Genomic DNA, 24,226 nt, shown 5'->3' on the forward strand with positions numbered 1-24,226 from the left:
TATGGCACAGTATACACTGTACACTGTTTAGATGGAGGGACAGGATTTCCCCGATGCAGTTATAGGGACTGTGCAAATCACACCGTCATTCATTGTTCTTACCAAAATCTACAGGGGAACAACAGCCCAAAGCCGTGATGTTACCATTCACTAGAATGATGGGTTGAAAGAACAAAGTACAAAAGGGTTACACAAATGGAGGCACTAAGGTACCTGCAGGATATAACTAATCAGATATAATGAAAAGGTATATTATAGAATAAGCTATTAAACCTACAGTGGTAGAATGTTGTAAGATAATGTACACTCTACAGCTATTAGCAAAAGGAAGAACAAAAGTAAAATCACAAAAAAAAGAAAAAAATACTTTCACATGTAAGCATTTCTTAGGTTATTGAAAGGTTAAAATGCTACAGGAGCACACTCGCTGAGCACTCCGGCAAGTGCTTCTGTCTGAACAACCGGGAAACGGTATTCAGACGTTCCAACCACCGTAGCCATTCACTTGACTGAGGCAAACAGAGTCTAAAAAAAAAATAAATAACTTTGGACTCTGCTGGACTTCCTTTCCGCTGGTGCCTAGCTTTTAGCCTGACACAGGAGACTGTGCCATTATGTCAGACTCGGACTAGAAAGATGTATGCATATGTATGGATTTAAGTATGAGCATGGAAGGTGCAGCTTTTTCACTATGCACAGATATTGTGACCAGTGTCTTCAGGTTTTATCATTTATCAATATTTCACTAGTGTCACCAAAGAAAAACTATGCAGAAGAAATGTGTGCATGGCACCGATGTGCAATATATTTACTAATTTGTGTAACAGATAGAAGTCAGTAATAATGTATGCAAATAATTGAAGGAGATGAGAGAAAAGGGAAGAATACAGCAGAGAAAATGATTACAATAGGCATTGTACTTTTTAAAAAAAGATAGCTAAATTAGTTTTAGATTGCTAATAATAAAATGTTCTGATACAGGACTAAGTGGTGATGTTTCTCCTAGCAGAAAGGGCCAGATGGCGTAAAGTCACAGGCCCATTCTCATTGGAAAAAATGTATGCAATAGCGGTGCCTCTCTAGTGCCACCTATTGGACGTAGCTAATATCCGACCCTTTAACAGGTTATAAGCCAAACTAGAGTCTCCTCCAAAACAAAGAGAAACCTATCTGCAGGCAGTTGTTGAGAGGGTTCTTGCCCCCGGTCAATGCAGAGCAGGGTGCTCATAGACTGGGTGAGAAGGTTTGGATGTGGGTTTGTAAAACGGTAATGCTTCTCCCTGTGGGGATAGTTAATATTAAATGCCGGGCAATGCCCACTGGATAAAACAGGTATGCACATTACCGCTCCTCCAGAAGAAAGAGGTCTCTCTAGGGCCATTCAGTAAATGCTTAGCCATAACGATCATTCATCAGATGATCCTCTGCTGAACGGTTGTTCAACCATGAACCATGGCCACCAAATCTATTTTAGCAATACACTGTAACTATCATTCACATTACTGCTTTCTCCAGAGCGGTCAGGATGGCTTCAACACACCAACCCTGTATGGACACGTGACCCCCACGCTCATGAGTGGTAACATAACACATAGCTATAAAGGGTTAATATGTTGATGCTTCCATGCAAAATTCAGCACAAGCAGTAATGTAATGAATATTCATATCCCTGCTAGAGTGGAGGAAGCATGCAAAGATGGGAGAAATGTGTAATAGAAAGTGTCATTATTTTCAATGTAAATGAGTTCAGCTGCGTTTAGTAAAAGTAACATTTCCCAATCCAGAAAGTGGTAAGTTACCAGCAGCAGAGAAAAGGCAAAAGATGGAGAAAACAAAACAACATACCTTGCCCTCCAGGGTACATACATCGAAATGCCCTTCCAAGCTCTTCTGCTTGCACTCGCCCAGCCGGAGTAAGTTCACCACCCCATTTCAAAACCAGCAGCAAAGAAGGGCAATCCTTGCGGGCATCTGCGTGGGAAAGTCGAAGGAATCATCACAGCAATTTCAGCCATGAAGCAAACACATACATTTTCTTGTCGGCCATACCCTATTTGTCATTAGAGTTTCTCAGCATTTACAGTATACTGATAAATTCAGCAGCACTGCACTAATGAGGGTGTACTTGATGGTGTCTGGCAATCTGCTTCCTAACAACATCTTAAGGCTGGATTCACATATCCGTATTTCACGGACCATGATGCATGGACCAGCCGTGGGTCTGCTGATCCCAACTAGACAGCCTCATAGATATCTACAGGGCAGTTGAGTTTGAGACTAGACATCCGCAGCTGGTCTGTCCATTGCAGTCCCAACTGGGCCAGCAAAACACTGATGTGTTAATTTCACTTTATAGACATACAAATTAAAAAAAAAAAAAAAAGTGTTTTTCTATTTTGAAAGCGCATAATACCTAGATTGTCTCGGATGAAGCAGAGAAACCACAAATGGGGAAAAAAGGGAGGACAAAACATGAAACAACTGAACGTTCATCAAATCCTACCCTGATAATCAAGAAAAATAATGCCTCCAAGGTCTTACCTTCATCCTCACTGGATGGCTTTGGATGCCCATGGGGCAAATATGTCAGCTGAACCTTCCTATTAATGCCAGAGAAATGTCCATACCTAGAAAATGAAATAAAGAGCACCTATAGAATAAGTAAAGCTTACACAGGCATTCAGTAAAGTCATCCATCTTTGAAACCAAGTACTGCAATAACGTTTTTACCAATGCAGGTCCTCACATCGTTGCAGAAATTAGACCATATGAATAATGTGGGATGACACGGTTATATTATGGATGATTATATGATGCTAGAGTAAGTACAACTGACATCACAAACTTCTGGACTCTAGACAATTAAAGTGTCAAGCCCATTGTCCACCACCCATCCCCAAGTTACTGATTCGCTCTTGCAGCCATCAAAGAATCTGAGTAGCCAGAAAAAACACATGAGATTCCTGAGCCCACTGCTGCTCTTGTACAACACAATGAAGTTGGACGTATTAAGCAGCGGCAGGACGATGATCTGCATCCGCATGCTGCAGCCAACTGTATCACCGCTGTGATCTGATACTGGTGATGTCTGTCCACCTCAGGGTAATTACTACAGCTACAGTAATGGCAGTAACTGGGGACTTCTATGAACTAAATAGACCCTATGTCAAAAACTCTACAGGGCCTCTCTATTTCACAAATTAAACAACATGAACCGCAATATATATATATAAAGCTGAGTGTATGTATGTATCAAGCCCCACCCACTCCACATAGCCCCTCCTACTCCGTATAGCCACACACACTCCACTCACAAAGCCTCATCCACATGGCCCACGTTGTTAGCGCACATGGACGGAGACACATTCACCTCGATAGCCACCCTGCAAAACTCACCGACTGCGACGTCCCAGCCGCTGCGAGCTACAATCAGGGCCTCCGCCTTCAGAGTATCAGTGCGCAGCAGGCACAAGCCACATCAACCTCCATCGTGTCTAGAATAGAGTTGCTCCTGCGAGGCATGACGTCAAGGGAAAGGGAGAAGCCTCATGGATTACACCGTTGTGCTCATAACAGGAAGTTGCTGTGCACGTGTGAGGGGAAGAGAGGAGTGAGGGGAAAATGAGAGGAGGGGGAAAATGAGAGGAGTGAGGGGAAAATGAGAAGAGTGAGGGGAAAATGAGAAGAGTGAGGGGAAAATGAGAAGAGTGAGGGGAAAATGAGAAGAGTGAGGGGAAAATGAGAAGAGTGAGGGGAAAATGAGAAGAATGAGGGGAAAATGAGAAGAGTGAGGGGAAAATGAGAAGAGTGAGGGGAAAATGAGAAGAGTGAGGGGAAAATGAGAAGAGTGAGGGGAAAATGAGAAGAGTGAGGGGAAAATGAGAAGAGTGAGGGGAGAATGAGAAGAGTGAGGGGAAAATAAGAAGAGTGAGGGGAAAATGAGAGGCGTGATGGTAAAATGAGAGAAGTCAGGTGCTGCTACAGTATGAGGCTGTGTATAGAGAAGAGTGAGGTGCTGCAAATGGAGGCTGTGTATAAGACCAAATTCACACATTCAGTATTTGGCCAGTATTTTACCTCAGTATTTATAAGCCAAAACCACGAGTGGGAAAAAAATATAGAAGTGGTGTCGTGTTTCTAATATACTTTTCCTCTGATTGTTTTACTTCAAGTTTTAGCTTACAAATACGGAGGTAAAAATACTGACCAAATAACGTGTGAACGAGGTCTAAAGGAGAAAAGTGTGGTGCTGCAGAAGTAGGCTGCGTACACGATATGCTTTATTGCAGACCTGGGTAAAGTGCGGCCCACAGGTCACATCCGGCCCTCTGTTGGTCTCACTCCGGCTCGCAGACCGTGACAGCCGTGTGGCTGGAAACCTGAGGTCCGCGGACCGCACCATGACCGCCTGCTTGCTGTCTCCCGCAGTCAGCATTGGTGGAGGAGGGGCCTCCGCCACTACCTCCACCAATCAGCGTGTGAAACAGCTCATGTGATGACGTAATTTCATCGCGTCAGCTGTGTACCGCCGGAGAGTCAGCGCATCGGAGACAGCAACAGAAGCAGGGTGCCTGGGAACGGGACCGAGATGAGTATGTGGTGGTTTTTTTTTTTCATGTGTATGAATATGGGGGTGAACATGGGGAATCTATGGGGGTGAACATGGGAATTCTATAGAAATGAACATGGGGATTCTATAGGGGTGGACATGGGGATTCTATAGGGGTGGACATGGGGATTCTATGGGAGTGGACATGGGGATTCTATGGGAGTGGACATGGGGATTCTATAGAAGTGAACATGGGGATTTGATGGAAGTGAACATGGGGATTCGATGGAAGTGAACATGGGGATTCGATGGAAGTGAACATGGGGATTCGATGGAAGTGAACATGGGGATTCTATGGGGGTGAACATGGGGATTCTACGGGGGTGACGTACAGCACATGGAGATTCTATGGGGTAACATGCAGCACATGGGGATTTTATGGAGTGATATGCAGCACATGGGGAGGCTATGGGGGTGACATGCTGCACATGGGGAGGCTATGGGAAGGCTGTATACTGTCATGCAGTATATGGGAAGGCTGTGTGGGGCTCATGCCAAATATGGGGAAGGCTTTGTGGGGCTCATGCCGCATATGTAGAAGGCTGTGTGAGGCTCATGTTGAATATAAGGGGCTGTGGGGGGGTTAAAGACATATAGGGGTGTGTCAGCATACTTAATTCTGCTCAATATTAAGTGATACAATATTAATAAAATAATATTAAGTAGAATTAATTTAAAGCTATTGGTTCGGCCCTCCACAACAGTCATGATCTCTCATGTGGCCCCTCGGGAAAATTAACTGCTTTATTGCAATTAGTTCATTTTCTCTCGGGATCAATTGTATATGGAAGAGGAGTGTGAGGTGCTGCCGGAGGAGGTGAATATAAAGGAGAAAAGCTGTGCTGCAGAAAAATACTGTGTATATAGGAGGAGCGTGAGGTGCAGGAGGAGGCTGTGTAAAAAGGAGAATGAGGAATAAGGCCCCTTAACTGCCGCTGTTAAAAGTCATATTGGCTGTCGCTAAGGGGTTAATATTGTGTTTAAAAAAAAAAACTTTTGCTTCAACAAAATGGACCCTGTTGCGTTTCATGTACCAGTGTGGGAGTGTTGCTATGTTCAACAGCGACAATTTCTTTTGCGCGTTCCCACACTGGTCCTCGGACCACAGTGGGCCGCCCATGTGCAGATTGAGAGCATTGCTTGCCGACAGATGCTATAGTGTTGAATATATGATTTGAAATGTTTTTATGTGCAATATTATCATTATAATTTCTTAAACTAACCATAGTTAGTTACTATGCCCAGGTAACGCCGGGCTCTTCAGCTAGTTAGAAATAACGATAAATCAAATGTGACCATTGTCGACAAGCCCCATTTTTTTGTTGGGGCAATACCCCTGAGAGCAACATGAGGGATACTGTTGTAATGGAGGCCCTACGTAAACTAGTACAGAAGATCACATGGAATTGCATAATGAGAACTGCTTACTAAAATTGGAAAATTGACAAAAAAGGCCTAAAAAAACCCATGCAGAAGGTAAAATGTAAAAAAAACCAGTAATATTATAAACAAGTGATTTGTGACCAAAAAAACATAACTCCTATTATTAAATGAATTGTCACCTTTCAGGAAACTTTATATTACAGGCTCTGATAGCTATAGTGCCTTGCGAAAATATTCGGCCCCCTGGAACTTTTTAACCTTTTCTCACATATCATGCTTCAAACATAAAGATACCAAATGTAAATTTTTGGTGAAGAATCAACAAGTGGAACACAATTGTGAAGTTGAACGAAATTTATTAGTTATTTTAAATTTTTGTGGAAATTCAAAAATTGAAAAGTGAAGCGTGCAATATTATTCGGCCCCTTTAACTAAGGCTAGTTTCACACTAGCGCTTTTGAGCGCAGCGACGGGCTGCGCACGGCTGCCGCTAAGCCCCGCCCCCTGCCGCGCCTTTACCGGTAGCTCCGCCTACCGGCGCATGACGCTGCATGCGTCCCCTATCTTTATCACTGGGGGCGCAGGCCGTGCGCAGTATGCGTTTGGCGGCGCATGTGTCCTTTTGACGGTGCGCCGACCTGCGCCAAACGCAACCTGCTGCAGTTTGGTTGCGCTCAGCGCACCGTCAAAAAGGCGCATGCGCCGCCAAACGCATACTGCGCATGGCCTGTGCCCCCAGTGATAAAGATAGGGGACGCAGGACGCATGTAGCGTCATGCGCCGGTAGGCGGAGCTACCGGCGGAGGCACGACAGGGGGCGGGGCTTAGCGGCGGCCGTGCGCAGGCCGTCGCTGCGCTCAAAAGCGCTAGTGTGAAACTAGCCTTAGTACTTTGTTGCGCCACCTTTTGCTGCGATTATAGCTGCAAGTCGCTTGGGGTATGTCTCTGTCAGTTTTGTACATCAAGAGACTGAAATTCTTGCCCATTCTTCCTTGGCAAACAGCTCAAGCTCAGTGAGGTTTGATGGAGATTGTTTGTGAACAGCAGTTTTCAGCTCTTTCCACAGATTCTCAATTGGATTCAGGTCTGGACTTTGACTTGGCCATTCTAACGCCTGGATACGTTTATTTGTGAACCATTCCATTGTAGATTTTGCTTTATGCTTGGGATCATTGTCTTGTTGGAAAACAAATCTCCGTCCCAGTCTCAGGTCTTTTGCAGACTCCAACAGGTTTTCTTCAAGAATGGTCCTGTGTTTGGCTCCATCCATCTTCCTCATCAATTTTAACCATCTTCCCTGTCCCTGCTGAAGAAAATCAGCCCCAAACCATGATGCTGCCACCACTATGTTTGACAGTGGGGATGGTGTGTTCAGGGTGTTGAGCTGTGTTGCCTTTGCACCAAACATATCGTTTGGCATTGTAGCCAAAAAGATCGATTTTGGTTTCATCTGACCAGAGCACCTTCTTCCACATGTTTGGTGTGTCTCCCAGGTGGCTTGTTGCAAACTTTAGAAGGAGATGCCTAACGCTAGATAGACATGTACAATAGCGGCTGGTTGCTATGGGCACGGGCGAGTCACATGAACGCGATGTGTTTACATCGCTGTTTTTACCGGATGTGACGCTATTGACGTCCAGACGAACCCAGGAAGTGGGGCATATGATCTGGTCAATACGCGTCACCGGATGTGACGTTTCGCCCCTTAGACATGCCCAGGAAGTGGGGCAGGAGAGGAGTCTAGGGGCCTGAACAAGATGGAAACCGGAAGTGCCAACCCCGGCGTCCGGAAGTGGGGATAGACAGCGGGACTTCTGAAAGTATTTAAAAGATAACGAGAGCGCGATATGGCGCGCAATGCCACTGGACTATATGCCACTACTCCCCTGAAGAATTTGTGGTAGATGAAACGCGTTGGGAGACATATAGAGGGAATCGAGCTTCCCAGCGGTGCGCTGATATGTGGAGCCCCCTAGCTGTGAGCAGTATTTGGGTACCGTCATTGAAAACAACGTTATCTGAGATAAGTACATTATGATCTATTCACACTCTAGAGAGGTGATTTGTGGTCAGTAATCTAAAGGAGACTCTATACATTTCCTCTCTGAGGGTGTCTGATGTATGTACAGTGGCTCACTTTTCTGTTTATATTCATGTCCTATATGGACTGTTATAGAGCCTAGAGAATAGTATTAACCATATAAGGACAATTTATATGTGGGGCCATAGACCACTCTTCCTATTTATAATGATATAATGAGTGCCCCATTGTTCCATATGGGTGATTTCAGGCGGCATTGAATCATTTTTTAATCATTTCAGCACGAGCACTTTGTATGGCACTTTTTGTTGTTATATGTTTTTAAAGCTACATTAAAAGTTAAGTTTTATTTAAAACTGGTCCGTACCAATCTGCTACAAAACAAACTTTAAAATACACTTTTTATGGATATCTTTGAGAAATGGCTTTCTTCTTGCCACGCTTCCATAAATGTCAGATTTGTGCAGTGTACGACTGATTGTTGTCCTATGGACAGACTGTCACACCTCTGCTGTAGATCTCTGCAGTTCATCCAGAGAGATCATGGGCCTCTTGGCTGCATCTCTGAACCAATAGTAACCAATAAACTTCATTCAAGTTCCGTCACCAAAAATTTACATTTGGTATCTTTATATTTGAAGCATGATATGTGGGAAAAGGTTGAAAAGTTCCAGGGAGCCAAATTCTTTCACAAGGCACTGTATAACCTCCCCAAAGTATTATTTACCCTCCACGGGTCCAGTACCGGCTCTCTGCAGTTTGGCTGCAGCAGGATTGTCACATCAACATTGCTGCAGCTAATCTGCGGATTGGCTGCAGTGCTACTGTCAATGTGAAATCATCACTGCCGACAAACAACAAAGACCAAGAGAGTATGGGAGAGCCTTTCACTTTTAGCTCACAGTTACATCCTCCTATATAACTCAGTGATTGAAACAAGCCTACCCTACCATCCAAGTAAAGTGGAACTAGAGGTCATATTTATACAAAGGTGACCCCAATAGGTGTGTGTTACATTAAACATATTAACAAATTGCCCTATAGAGAGAGCAAATAATTATCTAACATATTCCAACTATACAATAAACTTAATTATTTTCTAAAAAAAATTAAAGATAATATTTCATTTAATAAGAGGTTTCTGTTAATTTGTTGTAGATAGAGCAATTTGGTACTGTAATATGGTCTATAATTAAATATATACACTACCGTTCAAAAGTTTGGGGTCACCCAGACAATTTTGTGTTTTCCATGAAAACTCATACTTTTATTAATCAAATGAGTTGCCAAATGAATTTAAAATCTAGTCCAGATATTGACAAGTTTCGAAAAAAAGATTTTTATTTGAAATAATAATTTTCTCCTTCAAACTTTGCTTTTGTCAAAGAATGACATTGCAGACCTTCGGCATTCTAGCAGTTAATTTGCTGAGGTAATCTGGAGAAATGTCACCCCATGCTTCCAGAAGCCCCTCCCACAAGTTTGTTTGGCTTGATGGGCACTTTTTGCATACCATACTGTCTAGCTGCTCCCACAACAGCTCAATGGGGTTGAGATCTGGTGACTGCGCTGGCCACTCCATTACAGATAGAATACCAGCTGCTTGCTTCTTCCCTAAATAGTTCTTGCATAATTTAGAGGTGTGCTTTGGGTCATTGTCCTGTTGTAGGATGAAATTGGCTCAAATCAAGCGCTATCCACAGGGTATGGCATGGCGTTGCAAAATAGAGTGATAGCCTTCCTTATTCAAAATCCCTTTTACCTTGTACAAATCTCCCACTTTACCAGCACCAAAGCAACTCCAGACCATCACATTACCTCCACCATGCTTGACAGATGGCATCAGGCACTCTTCCAGCATCTTTTTAGTTGTTCCGCATCTGACAAATGTTCTGTGTGATCTAAACAACTCAAACTTGGATTTGTCTGTCCATAACACTTTTTACCAATCTTCTTCTGTCCAATGTCTGTGTTCTTTTGCCATTATCAATCTTTTCCTTTTATTAGCCAGTCTCAGATATGGCTTTTTGTTTGCCACTCTGCCCTGAAGGCCAGCATCCCGGAGTCGCCTCTTCACTGTAGACGTTGACACTGGCATTTTGCGTGTACTATTTAATGAAGCTGCCAGCTGAGGAACTGTGAGGTGTCCATTTCTCAAACTACAGACTCTAATGTATTTGTCTTGTTGCTCAGTTGTGCAGCGGGGCCTCCCACTTCCCTTTCTACTCTGGTTAGAACCTGTTTGTGCTCTCGTCTGAACGGAGTAGTACACACTGTTTTAGGAAATCTTCAGTTTCTTCGCAATTTCTCGCATGGAATAGTCTTCATTTCTAAGAACAAGAATAGACTGTCGAGTTTCACATGAAAGTTCTTTTTTTTCTGGCCATCATGAGAGTTTAATGGAATCAACAAATGTAATGCTCCAGATTCTCAACTAGCTCAAAGGAAGGTCAGGTTTATAGCTTCTCTAATCAGCCAAATTGTTTTCAGCTGTGCTAACATACTTGCACAAGGGTTTTCAAGGGTATTCTAACCATCCATTAGCCTTCTTACACAGTTAGCAAACACAAAGTACCATAAGATCACTGGAGTGATGGTTTTTGGAAATGAGCCTCTATACACCTATGAAGATATTGCATTACAAACCAGACGTTTGCAGCTAGAATAATCATTTACCACATTAACAATGTGTATTTCTGAATCATTTAATGTTAGCTTCATTGGAAAAAAAAACATACTTTTCTTTCAAAAAGAAGAAAATTTCTAAGTGACCCTAAACTTTTGAACGGTAGTGTAAGTATATAGTTTATGCCTCAGCAGCTATGTATAATCATATTATATGTCATTAAGTATGACATTATGTGGAAAACTAGTGGGAAGATTCAGGCTATGTGCACTCATTGCGGATTTGCCTGCAGAATTTTGTACACAGCATCTCTTGGCAGAAAACGCAGGTAAAAATCTGCGTTTTTGATGCGTTTTTGTGCGGATTTTCATGCGTTTGGGAACTATGAAAAACAGTTCCCAAAAATATGGCCTTTTTTCTTTTGCATACATGCTCCTTCTTTTCATGCATTATGTAGCACCCTGATCTACATTTTGATATTATGGTATTTTGTAGTGCACATGGTTTCTTGTGTTGACACTGATACAGAAGTGGACATACCTGCCTGCTGTTTTTGACTGATCTTACATACCAAGCACACCCTATCCTTCTTAATCCACCGTAACATCCCCGACTGCACCTTTCTCACAGTCCTGCAGCTTGTCGTGTTCACCCTACTCCACCCTCGGTTGGCCCAGCAGCAAACTCTCGCTTGTGCAGTTGCGCTCACATAAAAGATTATTTACTCCTACACATGGCAAAGTTATCAACTTTAATTTCATCATCTTTAATCTACTAATAATAATAACCTTTATTTATATATTGCAAACACATTCCAAATAGCTTTATGAGTCAGCAGTTCATATAAAACAGTCAAAAGATACCAAGTTTAAGATCAAATCAAAGTAAAAATAATGACGACCCTGCTCTACAATGAGGTGGGCGTGGCGACACCAATTACAGGTGCTTATTTACAATGATGGCACAACCGTCTTGAGGAAATGGGGGGTAGATAAAGGCTGCATGAGCCTTTTGAGTACAGTGGAGTTTGATAGTGAATTATGTTCAGAGAAGTAGCAAATAAGCAATATATGTTGTAAAGCAATTCACACTGCCCGCATTCTCCAACCATATGTAAAGCAGCGGTGTCCACGCTGTGATGTTATGAGGCAGTGACCCAGCAAGTTCAAAACAGAAAGGTTTTTAATGTCCAACAAAACTCAGTGCACAGCACGCTGTATCTTCCGGATCGCAGCCGGGTAAACAAAACGCCAGTCCAGGGCAGTTGCCGTGAGCGACGTACTGCCGGGTATGCAGGGAGGGTTGCCAGTCCCTTTGGCTCCGCTGGCCCTGTGTTAACTCACACAGGGCTTGCTCTGCAGATCACCTCCTCTGTTCCTTCACCAGAGCAACACTGAACAAATCAACCCTCCCAGCAGGGTTTATTTTTCCTTTTCCAACCTGTGGATTTAAACCTGGGCTGGATTAAACGGACTGGACCCCAATACCTTCCTGCAGTCCGTTTAAAAAAAAAGCCCATACCGGGTTTTCCTACACAAACTCCTTGGTCCAAATAGCTTGACCAGGTTGAAACTTACTTTTATTCTGCCCTGCGAGTCACAGGCACATTGCTGTGATCACAAGGCACTCCAGCGGATCTAATACATTTCAGAGCACATCCTGGGGGACACATAGCGACCTTCACATATGACACCGGTCACTGCCTCACACCCCACAGCCTCTGTTCAAACTTGTGGGGTTGAACATTTGTCACCACACAGGGGGCCCGTGACAGTACATCCGCATTTCCCTGTGCTTTCCCCACCCGATGTTCCACTGATAAGCTGAAGTTTTGTAAGGACAGGAACCATCTGGTGACTCGGGCGTTCCTCTCTTTTGCATTTCTCATCCAGACGAGAGGTGAATGGTGCGTTACCAACCGAAACGGTCGCTCGCGCAAATAGTAGTGCAGGGACTCCAAGGCCCATTTAATCGCCAAGCACTCCTACTCCACTACGCTATAATTTTTCTCTGACAGGGTCAGCTTCCGGCTCAAATAGGTGACTGGATGCTCATCACCGTTTACCACTTGCGTCAGCACAGCTCCTAAGACTACATCTGAGGCATCAGTTTGAACAATAAAGGATTTCTTGAAGTCGGGGCTGACGAGGACTGGCTGTCCACACAATGCAGACTTCAGAGAGTGGAACGCTTCCTCCGCTTGAGGATTCCACCGGACCATCACCGTCTTCTTCCCCTTTAGCAGATCCGTTAGGGGTGCTGATTTCCCAGCAAAATTGAGTATAAACCAGCGGCAGTACCCAATGATGCCAAGGAATGCCCTCACTTGTTTGGTACTTAAGTGCTTGGGCCAGTTTTGAATGGCCTCAATTTTGTTAACTTGGGGTTTGATAACCCCTTGGCTAATCACGTATCTTAAGTACCGGGTCTCGGTGAGAACTATCGCACACTTTTTTGGGTTGGCTGTTAACACCGCGATTATTAGAGACTCCAGCACTGCTTGTACTTGGGACAGATGAGTATCCCAGTCGGTACTAAAAAATGACTATGTCATCCAAATAGGCCGACGCGTAACCCCTATGAGGCGCCAACACAATGTTCATCAGAATCTGGAACGTGGTCGGAGCCCCATGTAATCCAAAAGGCAAGACGACATATTGATAGAGGCCCTCTGGTGTTATAATAGCGGTCTTTTCTTTTTCAGACTCAGTTAAGGGGACCTGCCAGTAGCCTTTTGTGAGGTCCAATGTGGTGAAGTACTGGGCCTTCCCTAATCTCTCAATTAGCTCGTCCACCCGTGGCATGGCATAGAGGTCAAATTTTGACACTTCATTTAACCTTCTGAAGTCATTATAGAAGCGTAAAGACCCATTGGGTTTCGGCATCAGAACAATGGGGCTGGCCCACTCACTTCGGGACTCCTCAATGACTCCCAACTGGAGCATTTGCTTCACCTCGGCTGCGATGGCTTGCCTTTGGGCTTCTGGTACTCGGTACGGTTTCATCCGCACCCTTACCTGGGGCTCAATGATAATGTCATATTGTATCACCGAGGTCCGACCTGGCAGCTCTGTGAATATGTCCGTATTCCTCTGCACGAGGGCCCGAGCCTCCCGCCGCTGCTGTTTGGTGAGAGAGTCATTTATTTTAACCTGTCCCCCGACTGTGTCCTTGGCCAGTGCCAGAGCGCCCTCTGTTGGTACGACCGGAGTCGCCTCGGTGACCAAACATTCCCGGTCCTTCCAGGCCTTTAGCAGGTTTACATGATACAGCTGCTCGGGTTTCCTTTTTCTGGGTTGGTAAACTTTATAGTTCACTTCCCCTCGTATCTCATAAGGCCCTTTCCACTTGGCCATGAGTTTACTCTCTGGGGTGGGTACTAGTACCAACACCTGATCCCCTTCTTTAAAGGTCCTGACCGTGGCCCTTTTATTATACATACGGCTCTGAGCGGCCTGCGCATCCAACAGACGCTCCTTTACTATGGGCCGCACGACCATAATCCCATCCTGCATTTTTGCCACATACTCGATGACACTCTTATGAGGGCTCCTGTTCCCACGTCTCTTTGGCTACATCCAGCAGTCCCCTCGGGTGCCTACCATACAGTAGCTCAAATGGAGAGAACCCCGTGGACGCCTGCCATACCTCGCGGATGGCGAACATGAGATGGGACATGTTACTGCCGTAATCCCTTCTATCCTTGGCGACCACCTTTTTTAGCGTGGCTTTGAGGGTCTTATTAAACCTCTCCACCAACCCGTCGGTTTGTGGATGATACACCAATGTACGTAGCTGTTTAATTTGGAGCAACCTGCACAGCTCCTTGGTCACCTTAGACATAAAAGGGGTTCTCTGATCTGTCAAGATCTCCTTGGGTAGCCCAAGGCGACAAAACACGGCAAACATGGCAAATAACACCACGTTCCAGAGTTCCCTGGCTATTAATTTAGCCGAGGTGTGGCGGAGTGGTATCACCTCTGGATACCGAGTAGCATAGTCTACGACTACCAATGTGTTGGTGACCCCGGGCAGATTTTACTACTGGTCCTACGAGATCCATCGCAATCCGCTCAAAAGGTACCTCTATAATGGGCAGAGGCACCAATGGGCTCCGGTAGTCCGTGCTGGGTGAGGTCAGTTGGCACTCCGGACATGTCTCACAATACCTTTGGACCTCAGCATAGACACCTGGCCAGAAGAACCGCTGCAGTATGCGCTCCTGAGTCTTTTTGGCTCCCAAATGCCCTCCCAGCATGTGAGTGTGAGCCATGCCGTGCACCACCCGGCGGTAGGGCTGGGGCACTACCAGCTGTCCTACCACCTAACCCCTGATTTTATCCACCCTGTACAGTAGCTCCTGGTTGATTACCATCCATGGGAACTCCATCTCCGCACCCGGTTGCTGAGCCACCCCATGTATCTCAATTACTCTCTCCCGTGCCAAAGTGGGATCCTGAAGCTGGGCTGTCCCGAACTTACCAGAGGACAACTCTAGTTCAGGAATCGGTGGGGTCTCCTCAACCTCTCCTGCCAATACCTCTAAGGGAAATCTATCAGGGTTACACCCTGTCCCTAGGTTGGCGACCCCTATGGCAGGTATCCCTGACTCGGCGTCTTCAGGTTCAGTGCACGGAATACCATTGTCCCTGAGAGGGTTAACTCTGGTCTCCCACAGGGACCAGAACAGGGGCAAGTCTCTTCCCAATACAGTCCCATATGGAAGAGTCTTTACTACTCCCACCACATGTTTTACTTCCCCACACGGGGTGGAGAACGTGACCTCCGCGTTAGGGTACTCTCGGTGGTCCCCATGTATGCACACTACCCCCACCTTACGCCCATCAGGACTGTCCCCAGCAACCAGGGACCCATGCACTATAGTTACCAAACTCCCTGAGTCCAAGAAAGCATCCGTCTGGTACCCATTAACGAGTACCTGGCACAGATGACGTTCAGTATCAGCAGGGTTTGTAGAAGCAGTGCAGACTGGGCATACATACCCAGCAGGTATACCCCTAGTCCATGGGTTCGGTCGTTAGGGGGCAGTTAGTAACCACATGTCCAGGCTCTTGGCATCGCCAACACTTAAGAACTGGGACACGTGGGAACCGTGAGGCCAGGTTAGGGGACACGGGGTGGTTAACACTCTCCTTCCGAGATATCCCCTCAGTTCGGGCACTATCTGTATGGGCCTTGGCGGAGGGTTGTGGATTTTTCCAGGATCCTGAGCTGACGGGGCCTTACGTGACAGCCAAAGTGGGGCAGAGTCTTGTATAAAGTCTTGAATGGCTGTATACCGCCCCACCAGTCCTACCACCTGGTCCAGAGTGCCCGGGTCCCCTTGCCCCACCCAACGCTGTATGGCGGCTGGCAGGGCCCTCACCAGTCGGTCGACCACCACCCTCTCTACCATCTGGATCGGGGTTAAAGTCTCAGGCTGTAGTCATTTTTTTTACCAGTTGCAGTAAGTCATAAGCTTGAGACCGGGCAGGGCGAGTCTCAGAAAAGGACCACTGGAACACCCGTTGGGCCCGCACATATGTATTAACCCCCAGTCGAGCAAGGATCTCACCTTTCAGCTTCCCATAGTCTAGGGCATCGTCCCGACTGAGGTCCAGGTAGGCCTTTTGTGCATCTCCAGTCAAGAAGTTGGAGACCACCTCAGCCCACTGAGCCACCGGCAAGTTCTCCCGCTCTGCAGTGCATTCAAATATGGTGAGAAAAGCCTCCATGTTGTCCTCATGTGCCATTTTCCTCAGCGCTGAACGGACCTTGTACCGGGCTTCCGATCGGTATGTGGTGGCTGGGGATCCTCCCTCTTGCAGAGCCCCAATCTGCTGCAGAATTAAATTGTTGGTTTGCCGCTGCTCCTGTAGCTGCTGCTGTTCCTCTTGCAGCTTCTGCTGTCGCACCTGCGAGGCGGCCAACTGTCTCAGTATTTCCTCCATCTTATCAGTCGGCTTAAGCTGCAGCTTTGCAGGCTTAATATACGACATGCAGCACGCTTTGGGTATGCCTCAATTCACACTGCCCGTATTCTCCAACCATATGTAAAGCAGCGATGTCCACGCTGTGATGTTATGAGGCAGTGACCCAGCAAGTTCAAAACAGAAAGGTTTTTAATGTCCAACAAAACTCAGTGCACAGCACGCTGTATCTTCCGGATCGCAGCCGGGTAAACAAAACGCCAGTCCAGGGCAGTTGCCGTGAGCGAAGTACTGCCGGGTATGCAGGGAGGGTTGCCAGTCCCTTTGGCTCCGCTGGCCCTGTGTAAACTCACACAGGGTGTGCTCTGCAGATCACCTGATCTGTTTCCTCACCAGAGCAACACTGAACAAATCAACCCTCCCAGCAGGGTTTATTTTTCCTTTTCTAACCTGTGGCCATAGGCCACTCATAAGACCTGGGCTGGAGGAAACGTACCGGACCCCACTCCCTTCCTGCAGTCCATTTAAAAAATAAAAGCCCATACCGGGGTTTCCTAAACAAACTCCTTGGTCCAAATAGCTCAACCAGATTCAAACTTACGTTTATACTGCCCTGCGAGTCACAGGCACATTGCTGTGATCACAAGGCACTCCAGCGGATTTAATACATTTCAGAGCACATCCTGGGGGACACATAGCGACCTTCACATATGACACCGGTCACTGCCTCACAATATACAAAGGACTTCGATTAGGGAACATGATCATTTAACTGTGTTGCAGCCTGAATTTTGGTCTGTTCCAAAATATGTATGGACTTGATTTCCTATTTTTTCTATACCTCATGCATGTCTCGTGGTACACACGGTTCATGCTATTTTAATATTTGTATGTTTATAGCTCTAATAAAGATTGATGTTTTTATTATCTCTTTGTGAAGTGGTCTCTTTTGGATAATTTTTATCCCTTTTTTGATGTCATATGTTTCATGAACACCTATTTACTATTATGTGGTAATTGCTTCATGCCATCTTAGGTCCCTCTTATAGACTGATATGTTGGTGGACACTATTTTGATTACTAGACAACATGGGTTGGAGGACTAAACTACTAAACAGCTAGAGTTGTAGAACTAAACCACTACACGCCAAACGATTGATAACTAAACTAACAGACAACAGGGGTTGGAGAATAACAGCTATGATTACAGAACTAAACAAATTAACATCAGAACATTTTCCCAGAGGCCATCCATTGCAGCAATGGAAGTGCTGGGGCTTCAGGCTTTCACAAAATGTTGGTGGTGCTCCAGCAACACAGAGCACCGCCGAATACTGCCGCACCAACCTGGGAAGGGAGTGTGATCATCGCCCTGCAGCGTTGGGCCGTCGAAGAATTGCCTGACTCCTGCTGCCACCACACTACCTGTAAGTATAAGACGCACTCCCATTTTCCCTCAAAATTTTTTTTGGGGGGAGGGAGTGCATCTTATAATCCGAAAAATACAGTAGAATTTTTTTTTCAATGCACGTTAGGTCTGCTGACAGGTTCATATAACTGCCACAACATGATGACAATGAGGGATGCGGCAGGCTGTATCACATTCAGTAAGAGAAAATATCATAATTTTTCTTTTAATGCGTGTTAGGTATGCAGAGAAGTTCATATCACCGCACAACATGACAATGTGGGACACAGCAGGCTGTATCACATTCAGCAACAGAAAAAATGATAATTATTTTTAATATGCCTTAGGTCTGCAGACAATTTCATATCACCACAGCACTAAATGACAAGGCGGGATACAGCAGGCTGCTTCTCATTTAGCTAGTGAAAAAAAATGTTAATTAGAATGCTATACTTCTGCATGGAGCACAAAAGAAGCATAGAAGCAGTGCACAACACACTTGTAGGACATGTGCCCTGCTGCTGGCTTTGTCTGTGGACCTCAGCAATGGCCCCACAAAAAGTGCTGGAAGGTCAATTTTACAGCCACACTGGACACTAGCTAGTTACACTATCTGACTGTGATATACAACTGCTTAACTAGATAAAATCTTGCTGTTAACAGTGCCAGCGTCAGGAGCAGACGCTCTGCGCTGTTACAGAGTCAAAATGGCACTAAAACAAGATGCCCACTATTTATAATGAGAGGGACATGTGATTTCAGCAGCCAATGACACAAGCCGTTGTGTCAGGACATTGTGGGTGTTTCCAGCATCCTGATTGGCTAGTTGCAATGTGCACACATACAGTTAAAGGGAATCTGTCACCCATATTTAGTGATATCATGTAAAGATATCACCCAATTGTGCGTCCCATAAGGATTCTATTAGGGCTTTTGACTCCCCCGAACCCGCACCTTTGAGGCATAAATACCTTTTTTATCTTGTTGGGGATGTATGCAAATCGTCGCGGTCCGGTCCGATGGGCGTGGCTTAGTCGCCTTCTCCCCCCCCCCCTCGGCTTGCTGCACGTAATCTTCATCTGTCAATATCACAGATAACGTTGGTTTCCGCACCTCCACATTGTAAAGCCGCCGGTATTTTCCAGCGTGGTCTATGCCCCGGAAGTGTGTCCTGAATATGAAGACTTCCGGGGCATAGATCGCGCTTGAAAATACCGGCGCATGCGCAGTAGCGATTATATGCTTCGCCCTGTTGGACAAAGCATACTGCGCAGGCGCCTCTGAGCTCTGCAAACCCCCTCCCCTCATCAAACGCATGCCAAACGCTCATGATACACCACCATTATCACTGCTAAAGTGCTAAAAATACTTTTGTGGCAACGCAAATATTTTCTCGCACTTTTACCGAATGTTAGCGATTTTTCACGATTTTATAAAATTTTGCTTGTGTTTCTGCTCATGAATTCGAATGTGCCATATTTGCGCCGAATTTATGTTTGGCTATCGTTTTCCAAACAAATTCGCTCATCACTAGTTATACATAGTACCGGTCACAGTCCGTCTAGTGGGCGTGGACTCGCTCCATAACTTTAATTGAGCCATGCCCTCTAATCATTAGTTGAAGCATGGCCTTGCAATATTCAAGTGTAAGGACTGAGGCCGTGGCCACTAGGCGGCTTCTGTCCAGGAGTATGTAACACGCATACGTACCTGCCGATTCTAGCTCAGAAACAGGCGAACCCTCATAGCACACACTGCGTGCGCTGGAGGGGATTCATAAGTCTGCAGTCACACAGAGTGACTGCAGACTTATCGATTTGGACCCGACAACCCATTTAAACTTGGCGTTCTTGTTAATGTAAATTTATAGTATACATAGTGTGAATTGCCTGGTGTGTCCCTTATCTAAACTGTCTGTCTTGTCTGCAGCCATTTGGTTAAAAGTTTTATTAATGTTCTGCCTAATATACCTTATAAGTGATAGGCGGTATTTATTATTTCTGGCAACACATAACTGGGAATATTGTAAACAGGGCTGTGGAGTCGGTAAGCCAAACCTGCGACTCAGACTCCCCAATTTCCCTTACACCGACTCCGACATATATTGCTTATATTTAAGTGAACAATGTGAACATCAGACATTGAATCATTTTTATGATTCAATAATCAAGCTATTTAGATAGAACATAATATATATTTATTGGAATACAACTTTAGAACACAAAAAAACTGAAATAAATTGTAAATATTTTATACACTATGTAATATCGATTACATATATACAGTACAGACCAAAAGGCAAGAAATCCCACTTATTAAACCTGACAGGGCACACCTGTGAAGTGAAAACCATTTGTTTCACACTTTTTTGTTAATTATATAATTCCACATGTGTTAATTCATAGTTTTGATGCCTTCAGAGTGAATCTACAATTTTCATAGTCATGAAAATAAAGAAAACTCTTTGAATGAGGTGTTTCCAAACTTTTGGTCTGTACTAATATATATATATATATATATATATATATATATATATATATATATAACACTATGACTTATCTCAGCTAAGACAAACCCTGGATAGATCCTCAGGCTACATTCACACCATGGGCGTAGCCAGATTCAAACCTGGGGGGGGGGTCAGAACCTCATACTGTTCCGCAGAACCTCATACTGCACACCTCAGCTGCTGCAGAACCTCATACTGCACACCCCTACTCTTGAAAATAAAGCCTGCACCATAAGAAGATGTGGTGATGAATGCAGTCTATTTATTCCAACTATCAATTGATGTTGATGTGTTACTAAGGACGAGCAATGCCTGTCCTGGGCATCCTTTTGGGCAGCTATGAGGTGTACCTGACTGGCGCTAAAAAAAAAAAAAGGAGTGTTAGTCTGTGTGCTACCCGGCTTTCATTCTTTTTGGTACAGATAAGATATGGATAGACAGATATGGATAAATGGATAGATAGATAGATGGATGGATGGATAGAGCAGATTTCTGATCTGCTTTTGCTATTGAAAACATTATCTGTGAGTTCAAAAACCTTTCAGGTGATGCGGTTTTTTAAAAAGCTGATCTGCTTTTGCAGCTGAAAAACGTATCCTCAAAAAATGCAGGAAAAACGCTGTGTGTGAATGTAGCCTTAGATCAGGAATACAACAGTCATTTATAGGATATTTCATAACTTTCCCAAATTCCTGTGAAAAAATATTCAGCACATTCTGCATTGAATTACTGTACCCAATTTATTATATATTTTAGGAGTCGGTCCATTTTATACCGACTCCACCAAAATGAGCTCCGACACTGACTCCACAGCCCTGATTGTAAAAGATATTACTATCCTGCTGGATGTCTCTCAGAGTAAAGATAGGTGGGTGACTTTTCTCAAAGGGCTATTTTCCTTTATGTATGTAATCCAAGGGCTTCTTTTTTGTCCTATTATTTTGTATGTCTTTATATGTAATCAGGGCAGTGGAGTCGGTAAGCCAAACCTCTTTTTAATTTCCCTGACTCCCGACTCAGATTCCCTCATACATGGCTCATATTTAAGTGATAAATTTGATATAGTAAAATGGTAAAATCAGACTTTTCATCACCATTGTGATACAGTAATGAAGTTATTTCCTGTTCACGCTAGAAGTTCTTGAGATGTGTGCAGGGCTGCAGGCATTCCTTCCCATTGCCTTTTTCCTTTGTTTTGTAGGGGAGGAGTTTCACTTACTGAGCATGTAGATAAAGTGCAGCACAGATTCATCTCTACTAATAGCCGAGATCCTTAGATCAGGAATAAAACAGACATCTATTAAATATTTTAGGAGTTGGAGTCAGTCCATTTTATACCGACTCAGACGCCACCAAAATGTACACTGTCTCAGACGCCACGAATCCGACTCCACAGTCCTGTGTGTAACAATATTTAAATATCAGATTTTAAAAAAGTGAGTCCGTCAGTGAGCTTGTTCTGCCAGAAGTGTTTGCAAACCTTTATCTTCCTTCTACTGAACTCTTCAAAACAGACTTATGAACTTTGATCACTGTCCGGTATAGGAAGGGAATAGGAAGTGTCAGAACTCGAAATCAGGTGAGTAACAAGTGTTTTATTTATTTTTTTCTTGGAAAGCCTCTTAAGGTCTGATTTGCAGAAAATAGATGCTGCTAAAGACATTTCTGTGACTCTACACAGAATTGTTTTTGCAGCAAGCCACACAATTTATGCAAGTCAGAAGAATGGGACAGTCGCAGACATTTCCGCAACAAAATCTGCAGCTTGTGAATCAACCCTAAACATTGGTATATTTTAAGTTTCTGATTTTGTGTAAATTGTTTCCACTGGTTATATACAGTACATATGTTGTCAATATTCTAGTGGCAAGCCATGGAAACAGGCAGTGCTAGGTAAATGAATCACAATGGGGGAGATTACTAGGCTGAATGGACCTTAATTATGGCTCGCTGTGTCAAAAAAAAAAAAAAAAAAAAAAAAAAACTTCTACATGCCTTGCACCACATCTATTATGTGTTTTAGGTATTTTTTTCTGTCTCACTCAAAAAAAAAAAAAAAAGAGTGTGGTTTTGTTCGTAAGGGCATCTGGCTTGAAATTCAAAAATGTGACCCAAAATGTTTTATGCTAATTCCTGGCACAAAGTAAGCCAACTAAAACATGGTGTAAAGTTAGATCAAGTTATCTGAAGATGTGACAAATTTATAAAAACTTACCGTATACACTCGTGTTTAAGCCGATACGAATATAAGCCGAGAACACCTAATTTTACCTAAAAAAAGCTGGGAAGCCTTATTGACTCGAGCATAAGCCGGGTATGAATTGTCCCCTCATCCCCATCCTGGTATGCACTGGCTCCTCATCCCTATCCTTGTTTGCAAGGCTCCTCATCTCTAAAGGTACCGTCACATTTAGCGATGCACCAGCGATCCCGACCACGATACGACCCGGTCAGGATCGCTGGTGCATCGCTAAATGGTCGCTAGTGAGCTGCCAAACAGGCAGATCTCACCAGCGATGCAGCAACGGTCGGCGGTCATTATTTACCTGTCAGACACGGCGATGAAGACGTCCTCCCGCCCGCGTCCATGCATCGCTCGACGGCGCCAGCAGGAAGCCCAGCAGGAAGTGGCCGATGAGAAACGGCCCTGGACGACCTCGTGCGATCAGCAATAGACAGTGGGGGAGCCGGTCGGAGGTAAGTATCACACTTAGCGATATCGCTAGCAATATCGCTGCTGCGTCACAAAATTGGTGACGCCTAAGCGATATCGCTAGCGAACTCGCTTAGTGTGACGGGGCCTTAAGCTTGTCTGCATGGCTCCTCATCCCTATCTTTGTATGCAAGGCTCCACATCCCTATCCTGGTATGCATGGCTCCTCATCCCTATCCTTGAATGATTAGCCCCCATCCATATCCTTGTCTGCATGGCTCCATTCCTATCCTTGTATGCTTGGCTCTTCATCCCTATACTTGTATGCATGGCTCCATCCCTATCCTTGTATGCATGGCTCCACCCCTATCCTTGTATGCATGGCTCCATCCTTATCCTTGTATGCATGGCTCCATCCTTATCCTTGTATGCATGGCTCCATCCCTATCCTTGTCTGCATGGCCCCATCCCTATCCTTGTAGCCATGACTCCATCCCTATCCATGTATGCATGACCCCATTCTTATCCTGGTATGATTGGCCTCCATGAATAAACATTAAAAAAAATAAAACATTCCACTTACCGAACCTTCCTGCGCTTCCTTTGCATTGTCTTGTTCTGGAGCCAGCAGCTGCTTTGCCTTATGCTGGTAAGCAGCGCATGTCGGGGACAAACAAGCACAGAGCACAGCTGCCGGAATACTCACCGCTCCCCATGCCAGAACTATATGCGTGGAGGGCAGAGAGTATTAAGTAGCGCCCAGATTGTCCACCGCCGGGCGCTCATGTGCTGCTACTTAAGAGCAACAAATATTCTCCTGTCTTAAGTAGCGGCACATGCGACTGCTCAGCAGCTGCAGGAAGCCGGCTCCTGCGGCTGACACTGTGCGTGCATGTGAGAGAAATGAATACTCATTGCCAGTGCAGTGAATATTCATTTCTCTTTACCAGCGGGCACAGGAGTTAGATGCAGCAGCCGACTCCTACCTCTGTGACCCGCTACCCCTCCCCCTCCATATTCTGGACACCTCACTCGAATATAAGCCGAGGGGGCGTTTTCAGCATAAA

General features: G+C 44.8%; 1 protein-coding gene across 11 annotated transcripts in view; it reads right to left on the minus strand.

Moving 5' to 3' along the window:
- PPIP5K1 (diphosphoinositol pentakisphosphate kinase 1) overlaps positions 1–24,226 on the minus strand; it is a 273,000-nt gene that overhangs the window by 164,611 nt on the left and 84,163 nt on the right. For all 11 annotated transcript variants that reach the window (XM_073568589.1, XM_073568597.1, XM_073568596.1 and 8 more), the window contains exons 14-15: positions 2,542–2,627; positions 1,846–1,971 (exon numbers count right to left, since the gene is read on the minus strand). In XM_073568589.1, the coding sequence (XP_073424690.1) occupies positions 1,846–1,971; positions 2,542–2,627 (212 nt within the window). The remainder of the gene's footprint in view (positions 1–1,845; positions 1,972–2,541; positions 2,628–24,226) is intronic.

This window comes from Dendrobates tinctorius, unplaced genomic scaffold (assembly GCF_039654945.1).
Source record: "Dendrobates tinctorius isolate UK_male_01 unplaced genomic scaffold, ASM3965494v1 ptg000022l, whole genome shotgun sequence".
Lineage (NCBI taxonomy): Eukaryota > Metazoa > Chordata > Amphibia > Anura > Dendrobatidae > Dendrobates > Dendrobates tinctorius.